The sequence below is a fragment of the Heptranchias perlo genome, chromosome 5 (genome assembly GCF_035084215.1).
Source record: "Heptranchias perlo isolate sHepPer1 chromosome 5, sHepPer1.hap1, whole genome shotgun sequence".
NCBI classification, from domain to species: domain Eukaryota; kingdom Metazoa; phylum Chordata; class Chondrichthyes; order Hexanchiformes; family Hexanchidae; genus Heptranchias; species Heptranchias perlo.
The window spans coordinates 89,302,985-89,329,642 of record NC_090329.1 but is presented as its reverse complement, the minus strand read 5'-3'; the positions used below and the strand labels follow the sequence as shown (position 1 = coordinate 89,329,642).

At 42.8% G+C, this 26,658-nt stretch overlaps 1 protein-coding gene across 1 annotated transcript; it reads right to left on the bottom strand.

Moving 5' to 3' along the window:
* Positions 1-1,989: 1,989 nt before the first annotated feature.
* On the bottom strand, positions 1,990-25,568 carry mchr2a (melanin concentrating hormone receptor 2a). The gene is made up of 5 exons (XM_067983848.1): positions 25,381-25,568; positions 18,566-18,775; positions 11,416-11,610; positions 8,481-8,600; positions 1,990-2,314 (listed from the first exon to the last, which is right to left on the bottom strand). The coding sequence occupies exons 1-5, from the start codon at positions 25,566-25,568 to the stop codon at positions 1,990-1,992; spliced, it is 1,038 nt and encodes a 345-aa protein (XP_067839949.1).
* Between the last annotated feature and the right edge of the window lie 1,090 nt (positions 25,569-26,658).

Here is a 26,658-nt window from a genome sequence, read left to right as displayed (position 1 = left end):
CCTTGTGCATCCCCTTCATGCTCACGACACGTTTGCCTTACGCTTCCTACTGCACATATTTGATGCCTGCCCTGTGGCTGCAGCACAGGTAGTGGCAGGTTGAGTGAGGCTGACTGTGAAAGAGATGCATGAGAAGGTGAGTATGAGATAGAGCCATGAGATTGTATGAGGATTGGGTTGAGTGGTAGTGGTGGGATGAGCACTGGCGAGGTGAGTAAGTGCAGGTAAGATGAGGATGAGGTTTGAGTGGGTGTGACGGGTGATGTGACAGAGTCGTGTTGGCAGTGCAGAAGGAGATGTGGGGTGGGGGCGGTGATGTGGCAGACGGAGTGTAGGGGAATGAGTAAGTGTACTCACTTTGGCTGACCTATTTAGGTCATTGCAGCGCCTCCTGCACTGTATGCAGGTGCGCAATATGTTGGCGGTGCAGGTGACCTCCTCTGCCACCTCGAGCCAGGCCTTCTTGGTGGCAGAGGCAGGCCGCTTCCTCCCGCCCGCTGGGGGGAAGATCTCTGTCCTCCCCCTCCTCCTCACCCCATCCAATAAGAGCTGGAGTGAGGCATCTTTAACCTGGGAGCAGCCTTCCCCCTGGGCTGCTCCATGCTGTAATTTTTCCTATTTCTTGCAGCATCAGTCAGTGGAGGACTGCCCCTTTAAATAGGGCTCCTCCAGCTGATAGACCTTACTGCGCATGCGCAGTCCGCCTGCCGCGCAGCTTAGCAGCGGGGAACCCGGAAGCACAGGTAAGTGGATCCAATCAGCCTGTAATTGTGTTCGGAGCGGACTGATTTCACCGGGCGCGTTACCCATCTGCCCAATCGACCCCCGCCGCAAACCCGCCGCCCTGGTAATATCGGGCGCAAGGGTTTTATTTTCTGAGTAAGCAACAAATCATATTGTAATATTTTGGCATTTAATGCATGCATTTACATATATTTCCATAAAATTTGAGAACACTGTTTAACATACAAGTTAACCTAGCAGTTCACATCAGATTTTTGCTATCCTATACTTTAATATTGTTCTCTAATTAATGTATTCCAGAAATTCAATTTAATTATAAATATAAAAGTAATAACAGAAAACATGATATTTATCAATGAAATATACAGAACAATTACTGTGGAAAATCTACATTATTTCCTTCTCAAAACTATTGTGAAACTTGAAAACATAATTGTAAACACTAATGCGTATAACTGCACTTATTTCTAACAATTGTTTAAAGCCTTGTTATCACAGGTACACAAATGCATGCAAAAAACATTGTTAGTTGTAAGGAATAGCTGTAGTTTACATTAAGAAGGAACTGAAATGTATGCTTAGATATATTGTGAGATATATAACAACAGTTGTTTGGAGTTGTTTCTATTTTAATGCTGCAAGGGCTACTTATGCCACTCTAACTGAATGTTGATTTTTATTGAGCATATGGATGACAGCAATGTGGAGATTAAAAACATTTTTCCAACTAATGGTGTGGAAGAGCTGCACTTCAGGGCTCTGACCATTATCGTTCTGGCAATGGATATTGACCCGAGTCTTAGAAGAACAGCCTCTATTGTCACAGTGCAATCTCTTTTTGCTGCCTCTCCGCATGAGATCTGAGCCTAAGAATTAAATTTTAGTTTTAAATTGCCTTGAAATTGTGGCCCTTATCAGGTGTTTGATAGAGACCTTACTCTGTTCTGGCTAGGTTGGAATTCAGACTGAAAGGCCAGAAATTATAATACTCTGGCACACTGCACCATCCAGTTCCACTGATCTAGGACACTGTTTGCACCTGATCGATTTTCCGCTGCATACTGGAGGTAGGAAAATGGTTGGTTAGACGGGTTGTATCTAAGTTAAAAGTAGCAGCATCATATATTTGTAATGCAGAGCTACTTTTATTCTACATGGTGATTTGTACATTGATATTTGCGTTATTATGTTCATCTCTACAGTAACACTTCACAAACACAGTCTTTTTTTTAGAGGCTATTACATCTAATAACTTGACTTCACTGTACTTTCTATGTTAATAATTTCACGTTCAGTCACTTTCATTTGAATCTTTGTGCAGCCAGTTAGCCTCCTTTGGAAATTGCCACTGAGCAATATGTAGAGGAAGGGGTTAATGCTGCTGCTGACATAGCTGAGGCAGATGGAGATGTAATAGCCAATGTAATAAGCAGTGGTTGGCTGAGTGGTTTTGAGATTTACCAGTTGCATCACATGATATGGTGCTGAACTAACCACAAAAACGCCGACTAACACCAGGACCATTTTGGTTAGTCGTTTGAGCCGTGCTCTGGGGATAGTCGTGTTATATCTAAACAGATATAAGAAAACATGATTTATTGAAGTACAGCCTTCATTCATATGAGTCACAACAAGGCTATTCTATTTTTAATATTATGGTTTTCTAGCACATTCTAATACAGGGAAAGTCTTCATGTTTCAATAAAATCAAAAGAGGGTATCAATCGTTCGAACAGCATCAAATAAACAATTATAACAAGATTTGGGATTCTGGGGTTTATTCCTAGAATATATATAATTAAAATTTTTGCATCTGTTGAGTTTCCAATGTGTTGATGGATCATGGGAAATTGTCTGAGATGTCCATGGGGCTTGAAACTGATTGGCACAAATTTCACATTAACTGAAAACGAACCAATCGAAAAACACTTAAAACTCTCACAAATACACAGAGTGCACTTCACTATCTCTCAAAAAATTCTATTCATAAAAAAAGGAAACAATCACATTCCTTAAAAAAGATCCATTTCCCCAACTCATAATTTGCACTCACTGCCATTTAAGGGGATCCTGGCAAGGAAAGGTTGAGTCCCTGAACCGCTCCTATCCATTCCTGTCATATTTCTTCAGGAGCCCTCGTTGGTCTTCCTCCCTTCACGGGCCTCCCATTTCTTACCAGAATTGGCCTTGCTTTTTACTTTCTCCCCAGGGGTCCCGTTATTCATTTGTTGTTCTTTCACTATTATTCTGCGGCATAATGCATGCATAATCTGTTGGTGCCGCATGCCCGTGTAACTTTCCTGGGCTATAACTAACTATTCAATGCCTTCAGCATTAGTTTCTGCTCCCAGACACATCAGTGGAACTTCTGGTGTTGCACTGGAGGCGCAAGAGCTGAAAGTAGGTCATTGAGCGAAAGAACCTAACAGAACCAGCAAGACTAAAGCGAGAAAGAATATCGGAAAGATAGTGGAGGAAAATAATTAACAGAATCGGTAAAGAGAGAATTCAAAGAGCATAGCTGAATAACATATTAAAAGATAGCTCAGGAGAAGTATCTTTGTTGTTTTGATATATTGTGAAAGATAGTAAAGTTTGTAAATTACTGTGAATATAATGCTTTGCAGTGAGTACCATTCATTTATCTGTTCCATGTTAAATACATTGACTGTTAGTTTATAGCCTGAGCCTTGGTCTGATAGTTTATTTAGTCCATCTGAAAATGTGGCAGCACCTGGTACATATCAGTAAGCTGGAGTACAGCGGAGAGGGTTCTCTGTTCAATCTCTGGGTCTTGCTATCAGTTTCCTAGATATTGGGCAGGTAAAGGCACACTCTGGATCGTAAGGAATGTGAGGCCCCCTTACAGAAGTAGTCAATGACGCAGAACCTGATTAGAAATCTGGCACAAACACCCAATAAAGTAACATACATAATCCTGCTCCTTGAAGTCTAAATTTTTCTGAAAAGTTAATGAAATTTTCAGGTATTTCTCAAAATTATTATGTGGCATTGAGGTTGTTAAACATTATCAACTGCATTTCAGATGTTATCATATATTTCAGTTGGTACTTTTTAAAATATTACTGATAAATCATTAAAATCATACACCAATATAACAGATGTTATAACAAAGGTTATGCAAAGACAACAAATTATTATTGGTGAAAATTAGTTTAATTCATCAAATTCAATGGTATAAGAGCAGAAATTATGATATTTACGGAAGAGTTAATGTCCCAGAATTTGTTGTCGAAATAACTGCGAGGCTAACGACGTTCGCTGTTATTTATGCGCAAATCACACAGCAACTTCAGGTGAGGGCAGATGCGCAGATAAATGTGAAAATCCAGAGGTTGTTCTCCAAGAAGTGCCGCTCCGCCGTTAGCTTCGCAAAAACAGCATCTTGCTGTCTGACTCACCATTCAAATGCATTTAACAGGGTGAAGTTCCTGTACTTGTGTAGTAGATATGAATTAAACTCACCACAGAAAGTTAGGGCTTGTCCATTTCAGTCTAAATACCCTTTTTAACGGTGTGATAAGTGTTAATTACTGCCAAACAACCTCTCCGGCACTGAAAATTAACTATTACAAGTGTAGCATCTCATTCCTTCAGGTTTTAATTGTTGTTGGAGGTATAAAAAAATTAATTAATTTTTTTTAACTTTATCTTTCTGTTTCTTTTTTCTCTCTTTCTTAATCCAATCTTTCTTTCCTTCTCTTTATTTAGCTTACTGTACCTGATTTGACATTGAATTCACTATTCTAACTTACACTTCCTTGTTCAGACTGCGCTGTTCATTTAACAATCGTACAATCTGATTGTTTAAGGAGGTGTACAGTTGCTTGCCCTGTTCACTCAGATCCCTGTAGAGGGCATCGCGCTGTTTCCATCTCACATTTCCAGCAACTTGCGGTGCAAAATCTCATGGAAATTTAATGGACAAGGGCAAGTCTAACTAACGGTGGGTGCCATTCGTTGACTGGCTACAGCAAATTCTGGGCCATTATGATGTGAGTTGTGTACATGCACTAAAAGAAACTATCCAAGACGTAGTTTTCAACAGTATAACTGAATAATTCAGGGTGACAGGATCATGATCAAGGCAGGCGTACATTACACTGATGGTTAGTTCAGGGTTACGTTACAACTGTAGAGAGTGTTACTCCCTTACAGTTCTCACATATATGTTACTGTTTTTTTCTATTTCAATGATTTTGTGTTTTCCTCTAAAAGTCTATTTTGAGTGTATTTTCCCTTGTGCTGTTTTGATTATGACTGGCTATCCTACCCCATTCTTGGTAGATTAGCCCATCTGCATGCCGACTGTTTGCGTTTTACACAGACAATCAGTGTCTGCTTGTCCACGTTTGTCGATGAAAATCAGTTGTAAATGCATACTTCCCATGCTTCACTAAGGTCTAGGGACGTTTTACTATGTTAAAGGCGCTACATAAATGCAAGTTGTTGTCAGTTAAAGTCTAATGGTAATGAATATGCTCCTTTCTGCCATTCCTAGATCTTAGTTATACAGTTCTACTTGCGGAACGAAACAAATATGTTGATTATCTTAATCTGCTGATTTTATAAATAAACTTTATTGAATTATCAATATGCCAACTGGAGACGGGGAGTAAGAGTCTTGCAAGATCAAAAAATTTCACACACAGAATTCAACAGAGCTTGATCTCTTGAGAAAAGTGGTGGCATCAAGTAAGATCCAGAAGTAGCAGTGAAAAAAGAATCACACAGCAGGGAAGAGGAGGAAGGGGAGAGAAAAGTGCCAGCATGAAGGTTACATCTCTTTGCCAAAGCCCCTAAAATAAGGATCTGGATTAAGCAGTGATGATGAGTAAGCCTGATATTGCAGCACTAGAACATCAGGGTGGCTAACATATCCCAAGCTACCCAGGGTAGGTCTTTCCATTATGCTGAAAGCAGGTGTTCACCATCTACCTAATGAGGAAACCTTGACATTTGGGGTGGCAGTTGCTGGATAGCATTCACTGGAGGCCAGTTTGAGAATATATGCCTACTAAATGGGGTAGAGGAGCAGAGGGATCTGCACAAATCACTAAAAGTAGCGACGCAAGTTAATAAGGCCATAAAAAAGCAAACAAAGTACTGGGGTTCATTTTTAGAGGGATAGAATTGAAAAGTAGAGAAGTTATATCAAACTTGTATAGAACCTTGGTTAGACCACACTTAAAGTACTGTGCAGAGTTCTGTTCTCCATATTATAAAAAGGATATAGAGGCACTGGAGAAGGTGCAAATAAGATTTACTAGGATGATACCAGAACTGAGAGGTTATACCTATTAGGAAAGATTGAACAGGCTGGGGCTGTTTTCTCTAGAAAAGAGAAGACTGAAGGGCAACTTGATTGAGATCTTTAAGATTATGAAAGGGTTCGATAGGGTAGATGTAGAGAAGATGTTTCCACTTGCGAGGGAGAACCAGAACTAGGGGCCACAAATATAAGATAGTCACTAATAAATCCAATAGGGAACTCAGGAGAACTTCTTTACCCAGAGAGTGGTTAGAATGTGGAACTAGCTACCACAAGGAGTAGTTGAGGTGACTAGCATAGATACATTTAAGGGGAAGCTAGAAAAACACATGAGGGAGAAAGGAATAGAAGGGTATGTTGATGGGGTTAGATGAAGAAGAGTGGAAGGAGGCTCCTGTGGAGCATAAACACCAACATGGACCTGTTGGGCCGAATGGCCTGTTCTGTGCTGTACATTCTATGTAATACTTTGATTGGATTGTAGAAAGGCAATAAATTGCTGCTAAAGCTCTGCACCGCCAACTGATGGAACCGCATTCAACGAGGTATATTTTTATTCATGCCATGGTCAGGAGAATGATGTCAATGAAATCAAGAAGCACAGGAAGTGACTCACCTCCTGACTCCCCAAAGCCTTTCCACCATCTACAAGGCACAAGTCAGGAGTGTGATAGAATACTCTCCACTTGCCTGGATGAGTGCAGCTCCAACAACACTCAAGAAGCTCGACACCTTCCAGGACAAAGCATCCCGCTTGATTGGCACCCCATCCAGCACCCTAAACATTCACTCCCTGAGGCTGCATTGTGTACCAGCCACAGGATGCACTGCAGCAACTCGCCAAGGCTTCTTCGACAGCACCTCCCAAACCCATGACCTCTACCACCTAGAAGGACAAGGGCAGCAGGCACATGGGAACAACACCACCTGCATGTTCCCCTCCAAGTCACACACCATCCCGATTTGGAAATATATTGCCGTTCCTTCATCGTCGTTGGGTCAAAATCCTGGAACTCCCTCCCTAACAACACTGTGGGAGAACCTTCACCACACGGACTGCAGCGGTTCAAGAAGGTGGCTCACCACCACCTTCTCAAGGGCAATTAGGGATGGGCAATAAATGCTGGCCTTACCAGCGACGTCCACATCCCATGAATGAATAAATTTAAAAAAACTTTTTCACACAAAGGATAGTAGAAATCTGGAACTCTCTCCCCCAAAAGTCTGTGGATGCTGGGACAATGGAGCTTTCAAGACTGATATAGATTTTTGTGAGGTCAGGGTATCAATGGATATGGAGAAAAGGCAAGGAAATGGAGTTGAGGTGCAGATTTGCCATGATCTAATTGAATAGTGGAGCAGGCTCAAGGGGTTGAATGGCATACTCCTGTAGTTATGCTTCTATGTGACATACATTTTATGGCTGCTCACTATACTGCTCAGGAGGAATGCCAGGTCCTGCTCTGTCTTGCGAGGGTCCAAACCCATGTTTGTCAGTTCTTAGCAAAGTGGAGGTAAGCTAAATCTCTTTGGGGTCACGTTGGCTCCTGGATGACATTCTTGGCAATGGAAGCTTGAAACTGACTTGACCCCCTGTGGTAGGTTTAGTAATTTGATAACTGAACCAGGCAGGACTATAATACTTTTTAAAAAATGTATTCATGGGATGTGGGCGTCGCTGGCGAGGCCGGCATTTATTGCCCATCCCTAATTGCCCTTGAGAACGTGGTGGTGAGCCGCCTTCTTGAACTTCTGCAGTCCATGTGGTGAAGGTTCTCCCACAGTGCTTTTAGGTAGGGAGTTCCAGGATTTTGACCCAGCGAGATGAAGGAACGGCGATATATTTCCAAAGTCAGGATATTGCATGACTTGGCCAGGAATGTGCAGGTGTTGGTGTTCCCATCCACCTGCTGCCCTTGTCCTTCTAGATGGTAGATTTGGGAGGTTTAATACTTAAGTATAATACTTCAGAATGCTGTCGATGATTGACCAGCCAGCCTGGCTTATTCAAGGTACCTGGAGGAGTAGATCTGTCACTCGGCTCCAGATGACCCTGCAAGCAAAAGTCTTAACAAGACAAGCGGGGGAAGCTTATCAGTGTTCTGTGCTGGTAAGTTGCATACTGTTAGCTGGTTAACCACTGGTAGCACCCCTATGCTTAGGGGAGTCTTGCCAAATCGCCCCTAGGTTCTCTGTGATCTGGTAAGTGCAATTTGTCCCTACGGGTAAAGAGTGTACATTCCATGTCAAGCAAATAGATACCCTATTTATGTAGTTTTCTCAATAATTTGTTTTGGAGACACTTTAGCATGAAGTTAGGTTTTCGTGAGTGTGTCAGACACTTGGCTAACCAAAAAAAAATTACCCATAACATTTTGAGAAAAACAGCTCACCTTTGTTCATTTATTTGTTCTGAATATAACATGCATGATAATTAATTTACCTTCCAGTTCTCTTGTTTTCCTGATAGATGTCCCATGTGTAACATAGAATCAATATGTAGCAAATCAGTATCAGTGGTAAAGGAAAGAAGAAAGAAGTTAAGGTGTGATACAGCGTATACCTGTGAAAGGATAAGAGAGAATATATGTTAATTTTGGCCAGTTATTGATCAGCACTTGAACACTGTGATCTGCATTTTCCACCAGTGGTATTCCACATGGGTCAGTACTAGGGACCACTGTTTTTCTTGATATATATTAATGACTTGGACTTGAATGTACAGGGCACAATTTCAAAATTTGCAGATGACACAAAACGTGGAAGTGTAGTGATAGGGAAGGATAGTAATAGACTTCAAGAGGACATAGACAGGCTGGTGAAATGGGCGGACACGTGGCAGATGAAATTTAACACAGAAAAGTGCTAAGTGATACATTTTGGTAGGAAGAACGAGGAGAGGCAATATAAACTAAAGGGTGCAATTCTAAAGGGGGTGCAGGAATAGAGAGGCCTGGGGATATATGTGCACAGGTCATTGAAGATGGCAGGGCAGGTTGAGAAAGCGGTTAAAAAAGCATAGGGGATCCTGGCTTTATAAATTGAGGCAGAGAGTACAAAAGCAAGGGGGTTATGGTGAACCTTTATAAAACACTGGTTCGGCCACAGTTGGAGTATTGTGTCCAATTCTGGGCACTGCACTTTAGGAAGGATGTGAAGGACTTAGAGAGGGTGCAGAAAAGATTTACTAGAATGATTCCAGGGATGGGGGACTTCAGTTCCGTGGATAGACTGGAGAAGCTGGGGTCATTCTCCTTAGAGCAGAGAAGGTTGAGAGGAAATTTGATAGAGGTATTCAAAATCATGAAGGGTCTGGACAGAGTAGATAGAGAGAAATTGTTCCCATTGGCGGAGGGGTCAAGAACTAGAGGCTACAGATTTAAGGTGATTGGCAAAAGAACCAGAGGCAACATGAGAAGAAGCTCACACAGCGAGTAGCTATGATGTGGAATGCACTGCCTGAAGGGGTGGTGGAGGCAGATTCAATCGTGGCTTTCAAAAGGGAAATGGATAAGTACTTGAAGGGAAAAAATTTGCAGGGCTACGGGGAAAGGGCGGGGGAGTGAGACCAGCTGGATTGCTCTTGCAGAGAGCCGGCACGGGATCAACAGGCCGAATGGCCTCCTTCTGTGCTGTAACCATTCTATGATTCTATGATTCTATGATTGATAATATTATTGCCTTATTTTGAAGTGTTTTGCTTATTGGTAATTGTGGCCATCAAATAAAGCCATTTTTCAGATGGTGCCCAAAATGGCAGCACTGAGAAACTGTGTGGATGGAATAGGGTAATCAGTGGTGAATTAACAGAACCACTGGCTGTGTTTGATTTCCACCTTTTTTTAGTCAACAGCACATAAAGACAAATTGAAACAGCCTTTGTCTGGAAAAATTCAAAATGTACCACTGTTCATAAGAGTGTGACTGCAGTTATATAATCAGCAGCGTACCGCTCTAGCTATATGCTTACATAGAATGGGTTTAAGAATACTTGAAATATTTTTCCCTAACTTGCACTTTCTTTGGCCAGTGTTATACTGCACAAAGTGAACTGAGCGCGATTCACTCTTGAGTTATATGGAAACCAATTTGTATTGGCACTTCAAGGTTGCACTCAGTCCATGATTGATGTCACAGTGGTGCACATTTAAGGAAATTTCAACAGGGGACCATGATCACTGTTCTGACTCTTCATTTAACTTTAGTATTGCAGTGAAGTGGAAACTGCTGTGCTGCAATGCTAATGTTGGAAAGCAATTGAAAGTGGCTAGCAATCGCTACTAAAATTCTCCACCTCCAACTGATAGAACTACTATGTGGTGTGTGTCCATGCTCTGGTCAGGAGGATTCTGGCAATGCACTCGTACATTTTATAGCTGCTTTACCATAACACTTAGGAAGAGCTTCTGGTATTTGCTGTTGGCTTTGCAAGGGCTTACATCCATGTTTGTCAGTTTTCTAATAAGTAGTTCCTAACTATCCTCCTTGAAGAGGAGGTAAAAAGGGGTCTCTTCTTGGTTGAGTTGGCTCCAAAGTAGATCTCTCTCCATCTCTTCTTCAGCTTATTTTTCTGCTGCTAAAATGTCTGTAAACCCCTAGCACAATCTTTACATGTTTAAAATGTGGACCATAATTTCATTATGTTTCTATTGCTCCTCCAAATAACAGCATATGTCACACTCTTAGAGCATATATGAGATGAATTCTATGGAGCATTATTACAAAAATATAAATCAATGACATGCTGCAAATGTGATTTTTGAACATTGTTAAAATCATCAGTGAAAAAGTACGCACTTAGTTTCGTGTAAGCTTAATGTTATGTTGAAACATTCTGGCGCAGACTTCACACTTCAGAAGCAAGAAAAATAAAATCTATGAATATTGTGAAAGTGGAGCCAGGTTTGTTTCCTCACACAGTATTTGATATAATCATTAAAGTGCTGTATGATTCCTTACTGAATAAATTGAGATTCTGCATTAACTTCTTTTCCCCGAGAGTGGTTAGAATGTGGAACTCGCTACCACATGGACTAGTTGAGGCGAATAGCATAGATGAATTTGAGGGGAAGCTAGATAAGTACATGAGGGAGAAAGGAATAGAAGTATATGTTGATAGGGTTAGATGAAAAGGGGTGGGAGGAGGCTTGCGTGGAGCATAAAGACCAGCGTAGACCAATCGGTAAAATGGCCTGTTTCTGTGCTGTAAATTCTATGTAATTTTCAATTAAAAAATAAATAATAAATACTTCTGTATAGTAATGATTACACATTATGAAATTTAAGACAGTGTGAACTCTATAGTAATTGAAAGAAAAATGTGCAACAATCACTTTCCATCCAAAACACTTAGGAGCTTTATTTGAAAATACACTTACCAAAGTATATCCTGGGGTGAAGTCAGATCGAAAGCACAGCTTTCCAAGCCATCCTTAAATTTAATGACTTTCGCATACATCCAGACAGGAAGAACCAATACAAGTGAAATAGCCCAAAGGCATAGATTGATTTTAATGGTTTTTGACCTAGTTCTGAAGCTTGTCAAACGAAATGGATGAACAAGAGCCAGGTACCTATGGACCAAATTTCGAGTTTAGTTTCAAAAACGGTAGATTTATTTTACACAGTTATCATTTTTTATTAGCTTATAGGAGCTGCATTTGTAAATTATATAAAAGATATACAAGGAAATGTGGCTTTAGAGATTTCCTGCCACTACTATTGAGATTATGTTGTGCTGCACCAAAAGTTAAACTGGGATTAAGATAAAGTTGGGGAAATCAGGGCCTGTAAAGGTGAATGAGAATGAAAGAAAGAAAGAACTTGCATTTATAAAGCACCCTTCACAACCTCAAGAAGTCCCAAAGTGCTTTACAGCCAATCAAGTACTTTTGAAGTGTAGTCACTGTTATAATGTAGGGAAACATGGCATCCAATCTACGCACAGCAAGGTCCCACAAACAACAATAAAATAATGACCAGATAATCTGCATTTTAGTTAGATTGATTGCAGGATAAATGTTGGCCAGAACATCGGGAGAACTGCCCTGCTCTTCTTTCAAAAGTGCCATGGGATCTTTTACCTGAGAGGGCAGACAGGGCCTCGGTTTAATATCTCATCCAAAAGATGGCACCCCCAATAGTGCAGCATGATTGAGTAGGATTATTGAACAATGCTTGGACTGGAAAGGGAGTAAGGTTCCAGAGTAATGATGGGACTAGCCAAGGTTGAGAAAATAAGTCATTTGCAGAAGAGGAGTTGGGTTGTCAAATGGGGAGTAATATCTGATTGGATGGTGAATGAGTTAAGTATCAATAGTGGAGTAAGAGCATGTCAGTGAAGTAGGTGGGAACAGTTGTCCCTGAGAGAAATAAAAGATGGTTCAGTTCAAGAGCAGGGAGATTTTGCAGGGGAGTTGAGTACATGATCAATTTTGATTTGATGGAAAACTGAATAAAATCCTGTAAGGAGAATGTGGAATTCTGAATAATGACAGGGATTCACATCAAAATCAAAGTATGATATTTAATTGTTCAAACTCACTCTGAGAAGGATGTGGATTAGAATGCTCTATTTCTACTTGTAACTCCTTACATTTACTTGATAATTTTCAGCATTGACAATGTGGAGAAAAAGTATTTTTGTCAGTTGATGTACAAATATGAAGTGTGAATATTCAGTGCTGAAAGTGTTAAAGGGGCTGGCTGTTTTATTTTTGATACACAAACTACACAGGGAAAAGTGATACAAAAGCAAACAAATGTTCAGAGCCCTGTAGAAATTATTGGATACACATAGCAGGTAGATTACATATAAAAGAGAAAAAAGGTTAAAGTTTTCAGGAACCATCTGACTCCGTGCTCCCAACAGGGAGCCTTTCTCACTGGAAGTGCATGTTGGAAATTCTGGCAAGTGTTGTGCATGATTTTCCAAACCATCTTGGCTGAAAATCATGTGCAGTACATGCTTGAATTGCTGACATATCCTTTCCGACGGCAAGGCTCCCTACTGGGAGCGCATAGTCTGGAAATTACCCCTCTGATGTAATGGTACACTTGAAACCTATCTTTGTCCTTCAGATATTGATTGACTTGTTGCACACTGTAGCATTTTTTGCTTTTATATCAGATTTACATCAGATTTTCAAAATTATAGATTGTTTTTACCCCACAAATACTAAGTTCAACTTACTAGCAATTTTCCTCTATATATCAAATGGACATTATAGTATGAGAGCATCCCTTTTTATACAAGACTATTGATAGGTAAATACTTAAAAAAACAAAAATATATAAAGAGGAAAAAACAGTCTGATCCCTTGTTAATTATATTCATTGAACCACTCATCTTAGATCAATACCATTAAGCCGTATTCTCAAGAAACTGACATTTAATTTTAATCAATTGAAAAGCAAATCAATAGCTCATGAACTGAATATATAATTGAAACAGACTAACAGACCATGAATAAACTGTATGTGTGTGTGTGTGGAATAGGAGGGTCTGTACTGAAATCTGTGGTATTTAATATAATTTGTTTTCAGACCAATGATAATTACTATGTTTTATACTTCCTTTTTATGTAAGTTTATGTTACTTTGTAAATTCTCCTTTTCCTCTGGTCTGCAAGGTGTAGTACCTCTGCTGTCAACAATGGTGTGGAGATGCCGGTGATGGACTGGGGTTGACAATTGTAAACAATTTTACAACACCAAGTTATAGTCCAGCAATTTTATTTTAAATTCACAAGCTTTCGGAGGCTACCTCCTTCCTCAGGTGAACGATGTGGAAATGAAGTCCTCGAAATGAAGTCGCATTTATAATTCACAGAACAATGCTGGTGATAACAGACAGTTTTTTCAACTGCCCGTTGCCAAGGCAATCAGTGTGCAGACAGACAGGTGTTACCTGCCAGGTCTCAGAATATACAAATCACCAAAAAAAACAACAAACAAAAAAAAAACAGAGATAGAGAGGTAGAAACATAGAAAAGACAGCAACTGACCCGTTATCTGCACACTGATTGCCTTGGCAACGGGCAGTTGAAAAAACTGTCTGTTATCACCAAGCATTGTTCTGTGAATTATAAATGCGACTTCATTTCGAGGACTTCATTTCCACATCGTTCACCTGAGGAAGGAGGTAGCCTCCGAAAGCTTGTGAATTTAAAATAAAATTGCTGGACTATAACTTGGTGTTGTAAAATTGTTTACAATTGTCAACAATGGGGTGGTGAATCTGCCCCCAGAATGTTGAAAATACCTCCTGCAGCCAGGTGCCATCAGGTACGACTCTCCCCTTCAAATTTCCTGTTCTTCCTCCTGAAGGGACACTCTGTAGATTCCGCGGCAGCTTCCCTATTCAGGCCTCAGTTAAAATTGCAGTCAGGTTCTGAGGACATCATCAGGACCTGACATGTAAAGAAGGACCCCCCCCCCCCACCACCACCGACTTTGGGTGGGTGTTCTTGCCGCCTGCTTAGGAGCTCAAGTTAAAATCTCAGATGTCGGAATCTTGGTGGCATTCCGGTGGATAAGTAGCCTGGGCAATTTTAACTGTCCACCTGCCCAGTTTCTGGCGGGTGGGTAGGTTAAAATCGCTCCCGAGATTTTATGAATCCTCACTTCCATTGCAGAGTTTTGTGTACCAGGAGAACACATCAGGAATTCTGGCATGGAGAACATCAGGCCCTGCAGGATTTTCTGTCTATTCATTTTAATTTTAATAGACAGAATATCCTGTGGGATTTGGTAACCTCCATTGCCTGAATTCTTGAAATATGCACAAAGCTCGGTGCCAGAAGTACAAATTAGGAACATTTATCCTTCTTTGTACACTTTTGGTAGAGGAAGAGGATAAAGGAAGAAACATTCTGTGTACATTTAGAAAATCATCAATAATTCCTCGTAGTGCTTCAAGCTCTAGTAGTGTCATAATGCATTATAGCACTACATTATTGCATGGAATTTTCACAGCAAATGGATACTAAAATAAAACTATTCACAAGGAAACAAAAATGTAAAGCAGCAACGTCTAAAAATCCCTAATATTGCATCCCTTATGTCCCCCCATTATAAAATCCTAGCTTTATTCTTTCTCACCAAGCACTCTAAATCAACAACTTACATTTATTTGGCACCTACAACGTAGAAAAATCTCCCAAAGCACTGAACAGAAGCATAATGAGAAAAAAATTGCCAGTGTAAACTGTGACATTAGCTCACATTGAACGACTCAACAATTTAATATTAATAGCTGCATATAACAGTGAAGTGGTTTAATTAAAACACATGAAGATGGGTTTTGCAAGGTCCTGTGCTACCGGTGGAGTGTTGCATTCAGCCAGAGCATATCAAGTAATCACGGGCTCACTGCACATGAATTTTCAACTATTGGATTAGACAATATGTGCTGGCTGCATTCAAGGCCCCACTGGTGGTGCAGGACCTCACAAAATTTACTGGTACTATCAGCCAATCTATGCTGTAGCGAGAGCCACAGCTATTTTCCTCCTCTAGCCCCCAAGCGGTGAGCTTTCAAAAGAGAGCGCTAATAGCACTGGGAATCTGCCATGAATATTTTAATCAACATGATCTTGAAAAATTGGCTAGGATCAGAGTGGGGGTCACACCAGAGGGCAGGAGTCACACCCTGACACACTTCCAATGGAAAATGCAACCACAGAGCAAAATTCAAGCTAACATATTATCAGAGGCGGATGTAGTTACGGAGATGGAAGTAGGTGGCCTTTGTGATGGAGATGATATGGGGTCGGAAGATCAGCTCATAGTTGAATAGGACCCTGAGATTGTGAACAGTCTGATTTAGCTTGAGACAATGGCTGGGGAGAGAAATGGAATCGGTGGTGAAGGAATGGAGTTTGTGGTGGGGGCCAAAGTTGATGGCTTCAGTCTTCCCAATGTTCACCTGGAGCAAATTACAGCTTATCCATGACTGGATATCAGCCAAGCAGTCTGACAGCACAGAGGCAGTGGAGGGGTCATGAGAAGTGTTGGAGAGGTAGAGCTGGGTGTCGTTAGAATATATGTGGAAGCTGACCTCACGTCCGTGGATGATGTCACCAAAAGGCAGCACGCAGATGAGCCAGAGGAGGAATACTGGCCAAGGATAGACCCTTGAAGAGCTCTGGAGATAACGGTGCAGGGATGGGAAGAGAAGCCTTTTCTGGAGATGCTTTGGCTATGATTGGATAGGTAAGAGTGTAACCAAGTGAGGACAATCCTGTTAAGCTGGATAATGGAGGAAAGGCATTGAAGGAGAATGGCGTGGTTGAAAATGTCAAAGGTTGCAGAGAAGTTGAGGAGAATGAGGACGGATAATGCACTATAGTCACAATGACAGAGGATATAATTTGTGTCTGTGGTTAGGGTCGTTTCAGTGCTGTGGCAGGAGCAGAAACCTGATTGGAGAGATTCAAACATAGAGTTGTGAAGAAAATGGACACAGATTTGAGAGGAAACGTGTTCACAAACTTGGGAATGGAAAGGGAGGTCAGGGACGGGGCGATATTTTATAAGGATAGGGGAGTGGAGATTGGGTTTAATGGAGGAGAATGATGATGGTGATTTTGAAAGGGAGGGGGAACAGTATCTGAGGAGAGGGAACCATTTACAATGTCAGCTGGCATAGGGGCCAGAAAGGGAAGCTGGGTGGTTAGCAGTTTAGTGGGAGTGGGGTCAAGGGTCTCATGGCCTTGGAGAAGGAATGAAGGGTGATAGGAGGGAAATTAAAGAGAGACATGGGTTCTCTCAGGCCAAGGCATGGCCTGGAGGGAGGTTTGGCTTGGTGGGCCGGTAAAAGGGTGGAAGCAGAGCAGAGACAACCAAATGGACAGTCACAATTTTAGTTACAAAGAAGTCCATAAGCTCCTTGCACTTGTCGTTGGAGGCGAGGGTGGGAAGGGGCAGAGAAGTGGGTGTTTAAGGAGATAGTTGGTAGGGCAGAAAAGAAGCTGAGGGCTATTTTCCTCACCAGGATGATTCTGGAGTAGTGGGCAGTTTTGGCAGGGTAGAGTGAGGCCCAGTAGTGCTTGATGTGGTCCAGCCAGATCTGTTGATGGATAGCTAAACCAATTGTGCACCAGATACAATCAAATTTGTGCTCCTTGGGATTGAGAAAATGAAGATGGGAGCCATAGCAGGGGGGATTGACTAGGACAAGGGTATTATAGGTGCAGGTGAGGTTGAACAGATTGATGGCTGCAGAAGTATTGTGGCAAATTAACGGTTAAAGTCTCAGCATTTTGAAAGTGCAGTTATAAGTGACTTGGGGGAAGAGTTTTTTCCAGAGATGTGCACAGAAGGAAGTGGGTGTGGAAGGTTTAAGCTGAGCAAAACTAGCCACCAAAGTACTAAACTGATCAATATGCAGTAAAGGTAACATCAACTCTCATTAGCAGCACACAAAATGGCCTCCTTGATGTGGTATCTGCCTCAGAGGCTACCTTCCTGCATCTTCCACAGCCACTTTTATAGTGACTAATTATTTGGGATAGGTTTCTGCTGGAAGTTTGGGGAAATGAGTCAGAGAGTTAGCTACGCCCCCTTGACCCTATTTAAATGTGATGGAGTGGGCTCCCGGTGGCCTTAAAGGGGGACTGGCAATCTTTTGGTGGAATTATTCTGATGCAGTTTTTAAGCACCTGATTTGAGGTGGTAGCCTTTAAGAACCCATTTCATACTGTTTTGCATCCCCAGGTGGCAGTAATGCAGAGATGAATCCAGCTCCCCAAGACTATCACTTGGACCTCCTGGATGCTGGACTTTGAGCATTAGCAGAGATCGATAGCCAATCAATGCCTGCCTCTTGCATTGAAGTGATCCAAGGAAAATTGCAGAGTAGAGATAGAAAGAAAATGTAAAAAAGTTAAAAGGGTGAAATTCAACTTCGATGTGGGCACAAATCGGGTGGTAGTGGAGTCAATGGAAAGATAAATCGGGCGGGGTCAATCTGCTACCATCTGCTTTGTGCCCTCGCCAAAGTTGAATTTTCACCCCCCAGACAGGGACTCCTCAGATGACAGAGATGTTTGATAAAGTTTGACAGCCTAAAAATTAATGATAGTATCTTCCTTCTTTTTCCTCTCTGGTGCTGTATTGACAAATCATCATATTTTGAAACAAGAACTCTGTATTGACCCAACTTTTCTTATATCCTGCATTGTGTATCTTAGTGAGACATGATAAAAGCACGTCCTAAGGACATCAAATGGTTATTGTATCTGTATCCTGAGGGCTACTGTCTTATTTGATTAGTTGACTGGAATATTGGAGTTGATTTTCAGTGATGGTTATAGATGGTGGGGGAATTCTGCAGTGTGGGTTTTTCACTCATTTGAGTGATGCACATCTGACCCTGACAAATCTCCTGGAGTCAGACCTAACCGAGTTCTCAGCATGCAATTGCATGGAACTGTCCTTTAACGCCCATATTATGTGGGTGGGTAAGTATACTGTGACGATGGGTTGTTTTTTTAGATTATTTTAAAGATTCATGCTCTTGCTTACCTGTCCAGGCTCATAGCTGTCATAATTGCACAGCAGGCAAACTGATTGCAGCTGTCTAGTGATGTGATAATGGTGCAGAGAGTACTGCCAAAGACCCACTCTCCTCCTCGTGCCCACTGATGAATCAGGAATGGCATTCCAATAATATGAACCAAATCTGCTACTGCCAAATTACAAATATAAATATCTGGGATGGTCTTCCTCACTGATCTGAAACAAATTCAAATTTAATTCAATCAGCATTGTATTATTGCCTGGTACATTGTTTTACCAAAGGCACTTAATGTTATTTAGTATAAAAACAGAAAATGCTGGAGAAGCTCAGCAAGTCAGGCAACATCTGTGGAGAAAGAAACAGAGTTAATGGGCTCGATTTTTGGACGTCCGAGCCGGCGGGTACGTGGCAGGGGGGACTCTGAAAATCGGGGAATCCAGAGCCTGGCTCCAACCCGCCCACTTCCGAGTTCCCCAGTGACGCGCTTAGATGCGCGCGCAGCCTCCGCATGCGGCACTCCCGCTGCCAATTAAAGCCGGCGGGATCCTAAGGCATATTAATGTGATAGTTCAGGTCGTTAGCAGACCTGATTCGTAGGCTATTTTAGGAGGGGTGGGATTTTCATCTCAACTGAGTGTGTTTCCCGTACTGGGGGAAACACTCCCAGTTGAAATGGACATGTTGCAGCCACCAACCTGTGGCAGCTGCAAAGGTCCATTTGACAGGTGGGGGAGTGGGGGGGGAGTGGGGGGGGGTGGGAGACCCTCACCCATTGCAGGAGGCCACACTGTCACTTTGGACAAAGTTTGGCCTCCACCACCCTCCTCCTAACAATAAAATTCACCAACTTGGAACCTCAACCCCGGTGTGCAGAAACATTTACATACCTTGCGGACCCCCTCAACGTACATCTTCCGGATGGGGCCATAGCTGCAGTCATGACCTCCTCGGAGGACGAACAGCTTCACCAGCATCGCTGGCCACGCCGTCCACCTCTGAAACATGGAGCTCCACAACACAGTGCTGGACCTGCACAGCAGGAGGGAGGGCAACCACAGAGAGAGATGCGTCGCAGAAGGCACTACCCTCACCACTGGGTCCACAGACCGAGGCTCAGCTTCCTGGACCTCTCTGAGCAGCAGTGCACACGGAGGCTCAGAGTCACTCGACATGTAGTTGTGGACATCTGCAGCCTCCTTCATGCCGAGCTGCTCCCGGCTGGCCCGATCACCATCTTCTTACCTGTCGCTGTCAAAGTCACCACTGCCCTCAACAACTTCTCCTCCGCATCCTTCCAGGGTGCAACCGGGGACACCGTCAATGTCTCTCAGTCGTCTGCACAAAACAGCCCTGCAAATACACCTACACCCACTCTGCAGTGACACAATGGGTGGCATCAGTTGTGAGTCTTCATTGTGATCCTCAGGAAAGGGCATTATTGCACAAACCAGACAAGATTCGCAAAGACGTGGCAGTAGTGGTGCCAATACAATATGTAATGTGAGTTGATCAGAAATAAATATAAGTAAAAACCATGACAAACCCTCAAGCACCCTCGTGCATCCCCTTCATGCTCATGACACGTTTGCCTTACGCTTCCTACTACACATATGTGATGCATGCCCTGTGGCTGCAGCACAGGTAGTGGCAGGTTGGGTGAGGCTGACCGTGAAAGAAATGCATGAGAGGGTGAGTATGAGACAGAGCCATGAGATTGTATGAGGATTGGGTTGAGTGGTAGTGGCGGGATGAGTACTGGCGAGGTGAGTAAGTGCAGGTAAGATGAGGATGAGATTTAAGTGGGTGTGAGGAGTGATATGATAGAGTAGTGTTGGCAGTGCAGAAGGAGATGTGGGGTGGGGGCGGTGATGTGGCAGACGGAGTGTAGGGGAATGAGTAAGTGTACTCACTTCGGCTGACCTACTGAGGTCATTGAAGCGCCTCCTGCACTGTATGCAGGTGGGCGATATGTTGGTGGTGCCGGTGACCTCCTCTGCCACCCCGACCCAGGCCTTCGTGGTGGCAGAGGCAGGCCCCTTCCTCCCGTCCGCCGGGGAGAAGATCTCTCTCCTCCCCCTCCTCCTCACCCCATCCAGTAGGCCCGGAGTGAGGCATCATTAGACCTGTGAGCAGCCTTCCCCTTGGGCTGCTCCATGCTGTAATTTTGGCTCCTTTCTGCAGCATCAGTCAATGGAGGACTGCCCCTTTAAATAGCCTATGATACGGGTGCGCAGTCCGCCCGCTGTGCAGCTTTCCAGCGCGAATCCCGAAAGCCAAAGTAAGTGGCTTCAATTAGGCTGCGATCGCGTGCGGAGCACCCCGAATTCAATGGGCGCGTTACCCGTGCTTCCAGTCGACCCCCCGCTGGCAATCCGCCTCCCTCCTAATATCGAGCCCAATGTTTCAGGTCGAAGACCTTTCGTCAGAACTGGAAGATGTTAAAAGAGTTAAAGTGTTTGAGCAAGTACAGAACCAGGGAAAGGGGGAAGGGAGGGGAGTGGAGGAAAGAACAAAAGGGAAGGTCTGTGATAGAGTAGAGGGCATGAGTGATTAAATGACAAAAGGGATGATGGTACAAGGCAAGGAAGGTGATAATGGGACAGGTTAAGAAACAAAAGATTGGTCAGGAGTAGCTCTAAATGGCAGCAACAGAACCATTACCAGCACCTGCTGACCGAAAAAATGGGAGCAGTGATTATGATCTGAAGTTATTGAAATCAATGTTGAGTCCAGAAGGTTGTAAAGTGCTTAATCGAAAGATGAGATGCTGTTCCTTGAGCTTACGTTGAGCTTCATTGGAACAGAGTAAGAGGCCGAGGACAGAGAGGTGAGAGTAGGAGTGGGAATTAAAATAGCAAGCACCGGCAGGTCAGGGTCACGCTTGCGGACAGAGCGGAGGTGTTCAGCAAATCGATCACCCAATCTGTGTTTGGTCTCCCCAATGTAGAGGAGACCGTATTGTGAGCAGTGGATTCAGTAAACTAAATTGAAAGAAGTACAAGTAAACCTTGTATATTGTTTCATCTGGAAGGAATATTTGGGGCCCTGGACAGTGCAAAGGGTGGAGTGAAGGGGCAGGTGTTGAATCTCCTGTGCTTGCACAGGAAGGTGCCGTGGGGAGGAGAGTGGGTGTTGGGGGTGATGGAAGAGTGGACTAGGGTGTCGCGGAGGGAGCGGTCCCTTCGGAATGCTGAAAGGGGAGGGGACAGATAGATGCACTGGAGGTGGCGGAAATGGCGGAGGATGATACGTTGAATGTGGAGGCTGATGAGGTGGAAGGTGAGGACAAGGGGGTCCCTATCATGGTTCTGGGAGGGAAGGGAAGGGATGAGAGCAGAAGTGCGGGTAATAGGACTGACATGGTCGAGGGCCCTGTCAACTACAGTTGGACTTGTTCAAATAATGGGGCTATAATATCACATGTAATATTATTACTACTTTGAACAATAAATATTGCTAAATGATAATTAATCACCCTGTTAATAATAACATTTCCTGAGGGATATTTACTCGAGTATTGATTCATTCTTTGTACAAGGGGTAAATTATCTTTGCATTGGAACCAGTGTACTTGTTAAGTGTACATTAAAGGGTAGTAATTTAAGGGGTCATTTTCTAACTTAACACTCCTGGGTAGGGGGGACCCTCGCCTGCCAAAAGTACACATTGGAAATTTAGATGTACACAGTGCATGAATTTCCAATCATTTAAGGTAATGGTCAGAAATGTGGGCACTGTGCATGCCTGAGTTTCTGATGAGTGCTCCCGACAGGCAAGGCTCCACACCAGGGGATCTGCTTTGACTTTTGGGTGACCGACTTTTGGAGCATGCTGGTCGGCCTCCCTTTTCCAGTGCCAAAGAGGCCTCTGTGATTTTGAGACACTGGCCTCATTTAAATCTGGCAGGTGAGATGCGAGACGCAAACAGCTGTCCAGGTGCAGCTCGCTTGATTGAGGCCTCATAATCGGGCCAGTACAGTCACACCCTTTGCTAAAGGGATCAAGGGATATGGGGAAAAAGCGGGAACAGAGTACTAAGTTAGACGATCAGCCATGATCATTTTGAATGGCGGAGCAGGCCCGAAGGGCCGAATGGCCTACTCTTGCTCCTATTTTCTATGTTTCTATGTCACCAGCAAGGTAAGGTGTGGGGGGGAAGAGGGTGTTGCGATTGCGGAGTGTGGGGATGGCAGCTAGCGGTCCAGATTATTTTTGTGGGCCCCGAAGGAGCACTCCTACTCCTCCATGGCCCACAAAAATAATTCAACACTTATCTTTGGCGCGCCTCTTTGGTTCCTTCACCTGTCTGGCCCCAGTTCTGTTAATTTATGAAAAAGATTTACACTGTTCTTTGGCTACCCCAAAGGCAGCAGGCCAAGCTAAGGTGCTTTCAGGGAAGTGTTATCAGACAAAAATTGACACCGAACTAATGAAAGAGATATTAGGAGGGTGACAAAAAGCTTGGTTAAAGAGGTAGGTTTTAAGGAGGGTCCTAAATGAGGAGAGAGATGTGGAGAGGCAGCACGGGAGTTCCAGATCTTAAGGCTTAGATGGCTGAATGTATAGCCACTAATGGTGTGGTGAAGGGAATGGGGATGCGCAAGAGAACAAAGTTGGAGGAATGCAGAGTACTCAGAGGGTTGTAGGGCTGGAGGAGGTCACAGCGATAAGGGGCAAGGACATCGAGGGATTTGAACCGTGAAGTGGATGAGAATTAGTTGACCAGGAGCCAATATAGGTCAGCGAGCACAGAGGTGATGGGTGAGTGGGATGGTGTGGGCAGCAGAGATTTGGATGAGCTGAAGTTTATGGAGGGTGAGGAAGGGAGTTTGACCAGGAAAGCATTAGAATAGTCGTGTCTGGAGGTGTCAAAAGCATGGATGAGGGATTCAGCAGCAGATGAGCTGAGGCAGGAGTAGTGATGGGTGATGTTACAGAGGTGGAAGTAGTCTGTCTTGGTAATGGACAGGATATGGGGTTGGAAGCTCAGCTTGAGATCAAATAAGATGCCAAAACTGCAAACAGTCTGGTTCAGCCTGAGACAGTATCTGGGGAGGGAGACAGAGTTAGTGGGGAGGGAACAGAGTTGGTGGCCGGGGCCAAAGACAATGGCTTCAGCCTTCCCAATGTTTAACTGAAGGAAATTGCGGCCCATCCAGACAAGCTGGCTGAAAATATAGAAGCAGTGGAGGGGTCGAGAGAGTTGGTGGTGAGGTACAGCTGGGTGTCATTAACGTATATGTGGAACCTGACGTCATGTCTGCAGATGATGTCGCCAAGGGGCAGCATATAGATGAGGAATAGGAGGGGACCAAGGATAGAGGACTCCAGAGGTAATGGCACAGGGGCAGGAAGAGAAGCCAATGCTGGAGATTCTCTGGCTACGATTGGCTAGGTAAAAGTGGAACTAAGCGAGGACAATCCTACTAAGCTGGATAATGGAGGAGGAGGCTGGAGGAGGATGGCATGGTCGGCCATGTCAAAGATAGTAGAGGGGTAGAGAAAGATGAGAAGGGATCATGCACCACGGTCACAAGGATGTCACAGAAACCAGATTGGAGAGGTTCAAGCATGGAGTTTGCATGAAAGATGGGCACAGATTTGGGAGGCGCCAACACGTTTAAGGACTTTAGAGAGAAAAGGGAATTTGGAGACGGGGCAGTAGTTTGCAAAGACAGAGGGGTCAAGGGTGGGTTTTTTGATAAGTGGGGGTAATGGTGGCACCTTTGAAAAGGAGGGCACAGAATCTGAGGAGAGGGAACTATTTACAATGTCTTCTCCTTGAGAACATTATTTAAAGCCCACCTATTTAACCAAACATTTTGTCTCCCTTTTTAATATCTCCTTCTTTGGCTTGACATCAATGTTTTTCTTATGCCTCTGTGAAGCACCTTGGGACATTTTTCAACGTTTAGAGGCACTATATAAATGCACTCTGTTGTTGTTGCTGTAGAATTAGTTGCACTGACACTAACGGTATTTAAACATAGAATGCAGATGCAGTCAGATTATCAGGTTGTTTAAGAATATTTTCCTTAGAATTCAAAGATTTCACTTCTTTATGAAATTTGGAGGCTGTTTTCATGATACTAATAGTCAGAATATCTTAGCAAAGTTTGACATATATGAATACAATTTATGACGGGTTTTTCCCCTATTGTGGAAAAGTTGTAAATCCCATTTTCATGAAACTTGAAGAGTTTGTTCATTGTACCAAAAAGGGAAATATAATTAAATATGCCAATTTAATCAATTTTGCACAGGAAATTGATAACCTATATAAGGCTTTTCTGGTGCAAGACATTTCTCAAATTGCATATGCATATCAATGTAGGCTAGAAAAGTGACATTCCTCTCCAACAGATATAAAAATGTCTAATGCACTGCTATAACACTACAGCATTGCTGCCCAAAACTCAGAGGTTCACTTGCTCATTTAATAACATGGCTGTTCAGCACCCTTAATTCTTATTTTAGTTTTTGATGGATGATTTTTTTTAACACCAACTTGTTCAATATCTTTAAAGCCATCTTATTTAATTTTCTTGGAAAGCCTGAACATAAATCTTGTTCTTTCCTTTATACTCCTTGACATCTGATCAATGTAAATATTAGTAAAATGAACAGAAATAAATAGAAACAATAGAATTCTGTATTATCGTGGCACATCTCTAAAAGCTCATGTGTAAAGACAAAACACTGTCATGCTTAAAATAAAATCTAAACATTAATATTCATTAATTCAGTATTTTTTTTACATATTTTGCATACCAATAGCTCAAGTAGTCTTTCAGTTTCTTTCATTTTTATTTTGCTGTACCTGATGATGGTAGATAGGATGAGAATATTTCCAACTAATCCTGTTGAACAGATAATGCCAATAAAAGAAGGAAGGAGAATAGTTTCCATTACATCAATCATTTGATAATGATGTGATGTAGGGCAGGACTCGTTTGTCCAATCAGATCCATTTTTCCAGGCCCAGCATGGTGTCTGGGATCCATTCATTGTTTATATGGTTTAGGTTCTTCCTCCTGCAATAAGAGCAATAAATAGCAATGGTATTTGAGCCATTGAAGAATAGACATTCCAATTAGACAACATAGAAAGGATCAGAGGGCTTACAACACATAATGGTCAAGCCAATACTGATGTTGCCACTTGATATTATTTGTAACTACTGCTCACACATCACCCTATCCTCACTGACCTACATCGGCTCCCGGTCCCCCAATGCCTCACATTTAAAATTCTCATCTTTGTGTTTATATCCGCCCAAGGCCTCACCCCTCCCTATCTCTGTAACCTCCTCCAGTGCTCCAGCCCACCCCCCTCCCCAAATTCTGCATTCCTTTGACTCCAGCCTCTTGTGCATTCATCTCCTCCCTTCATCCCTCTATTTACAGCTGTGCCTTCAGCTGCCTAGGCTCCACATTTTGGAATTTCCTCTTCAAATCCTTCCACCTCTGTTCCTGCCTCTACTCTTTTAAGATCCTCCTTAAAACCCACCTCTTTGACCAAGCTTTCAGTTACTCTCCTATACTAGACATCGTTGGCTATATTAGGAGAGTATGTTTGTTTCCCTTCTGCTTCTGTGAAGTGCTTGGGAAGTTTTTCTGCATTGAAGATGCTATATAAGTGCAACTTGCTGTGTTAAATCGAGTTTATTTCTTTTCAGTTTTTATGTTAATAAAACAAAATCCATTGAAAATTCAAGGCTGGAGAGAAATTGGAAGTAAGATAAAAACTGAGAAAAATGTTTACTCACTTGGTTATTTTCTCTTTTATAGAATCATACAATGGTTACAGCACAGGAGGAGGCACTCGGCCCATCGAGCCCATTCCAGCTCTTTGTAAGAGCAATCCAGTTAGGCCCATTCCTGCACTCTTTCCCCATAGCCCTGCAATTTTTTTTCCTTCAATTATTTATCCAATTCCTTTTTGAAAGTCATGATTGAATCTGCTTCCTCCACCCTTTCAGGCAGCACATTCCAGATCATAATCACTCACTGTGTAAAAAAGTTTTTCCTCATGTCGCCTTTGGTTCTTTTGCCAATCATCTCAAATCAGTGTCCCTTGGTTCTCGACCCTTCCACCA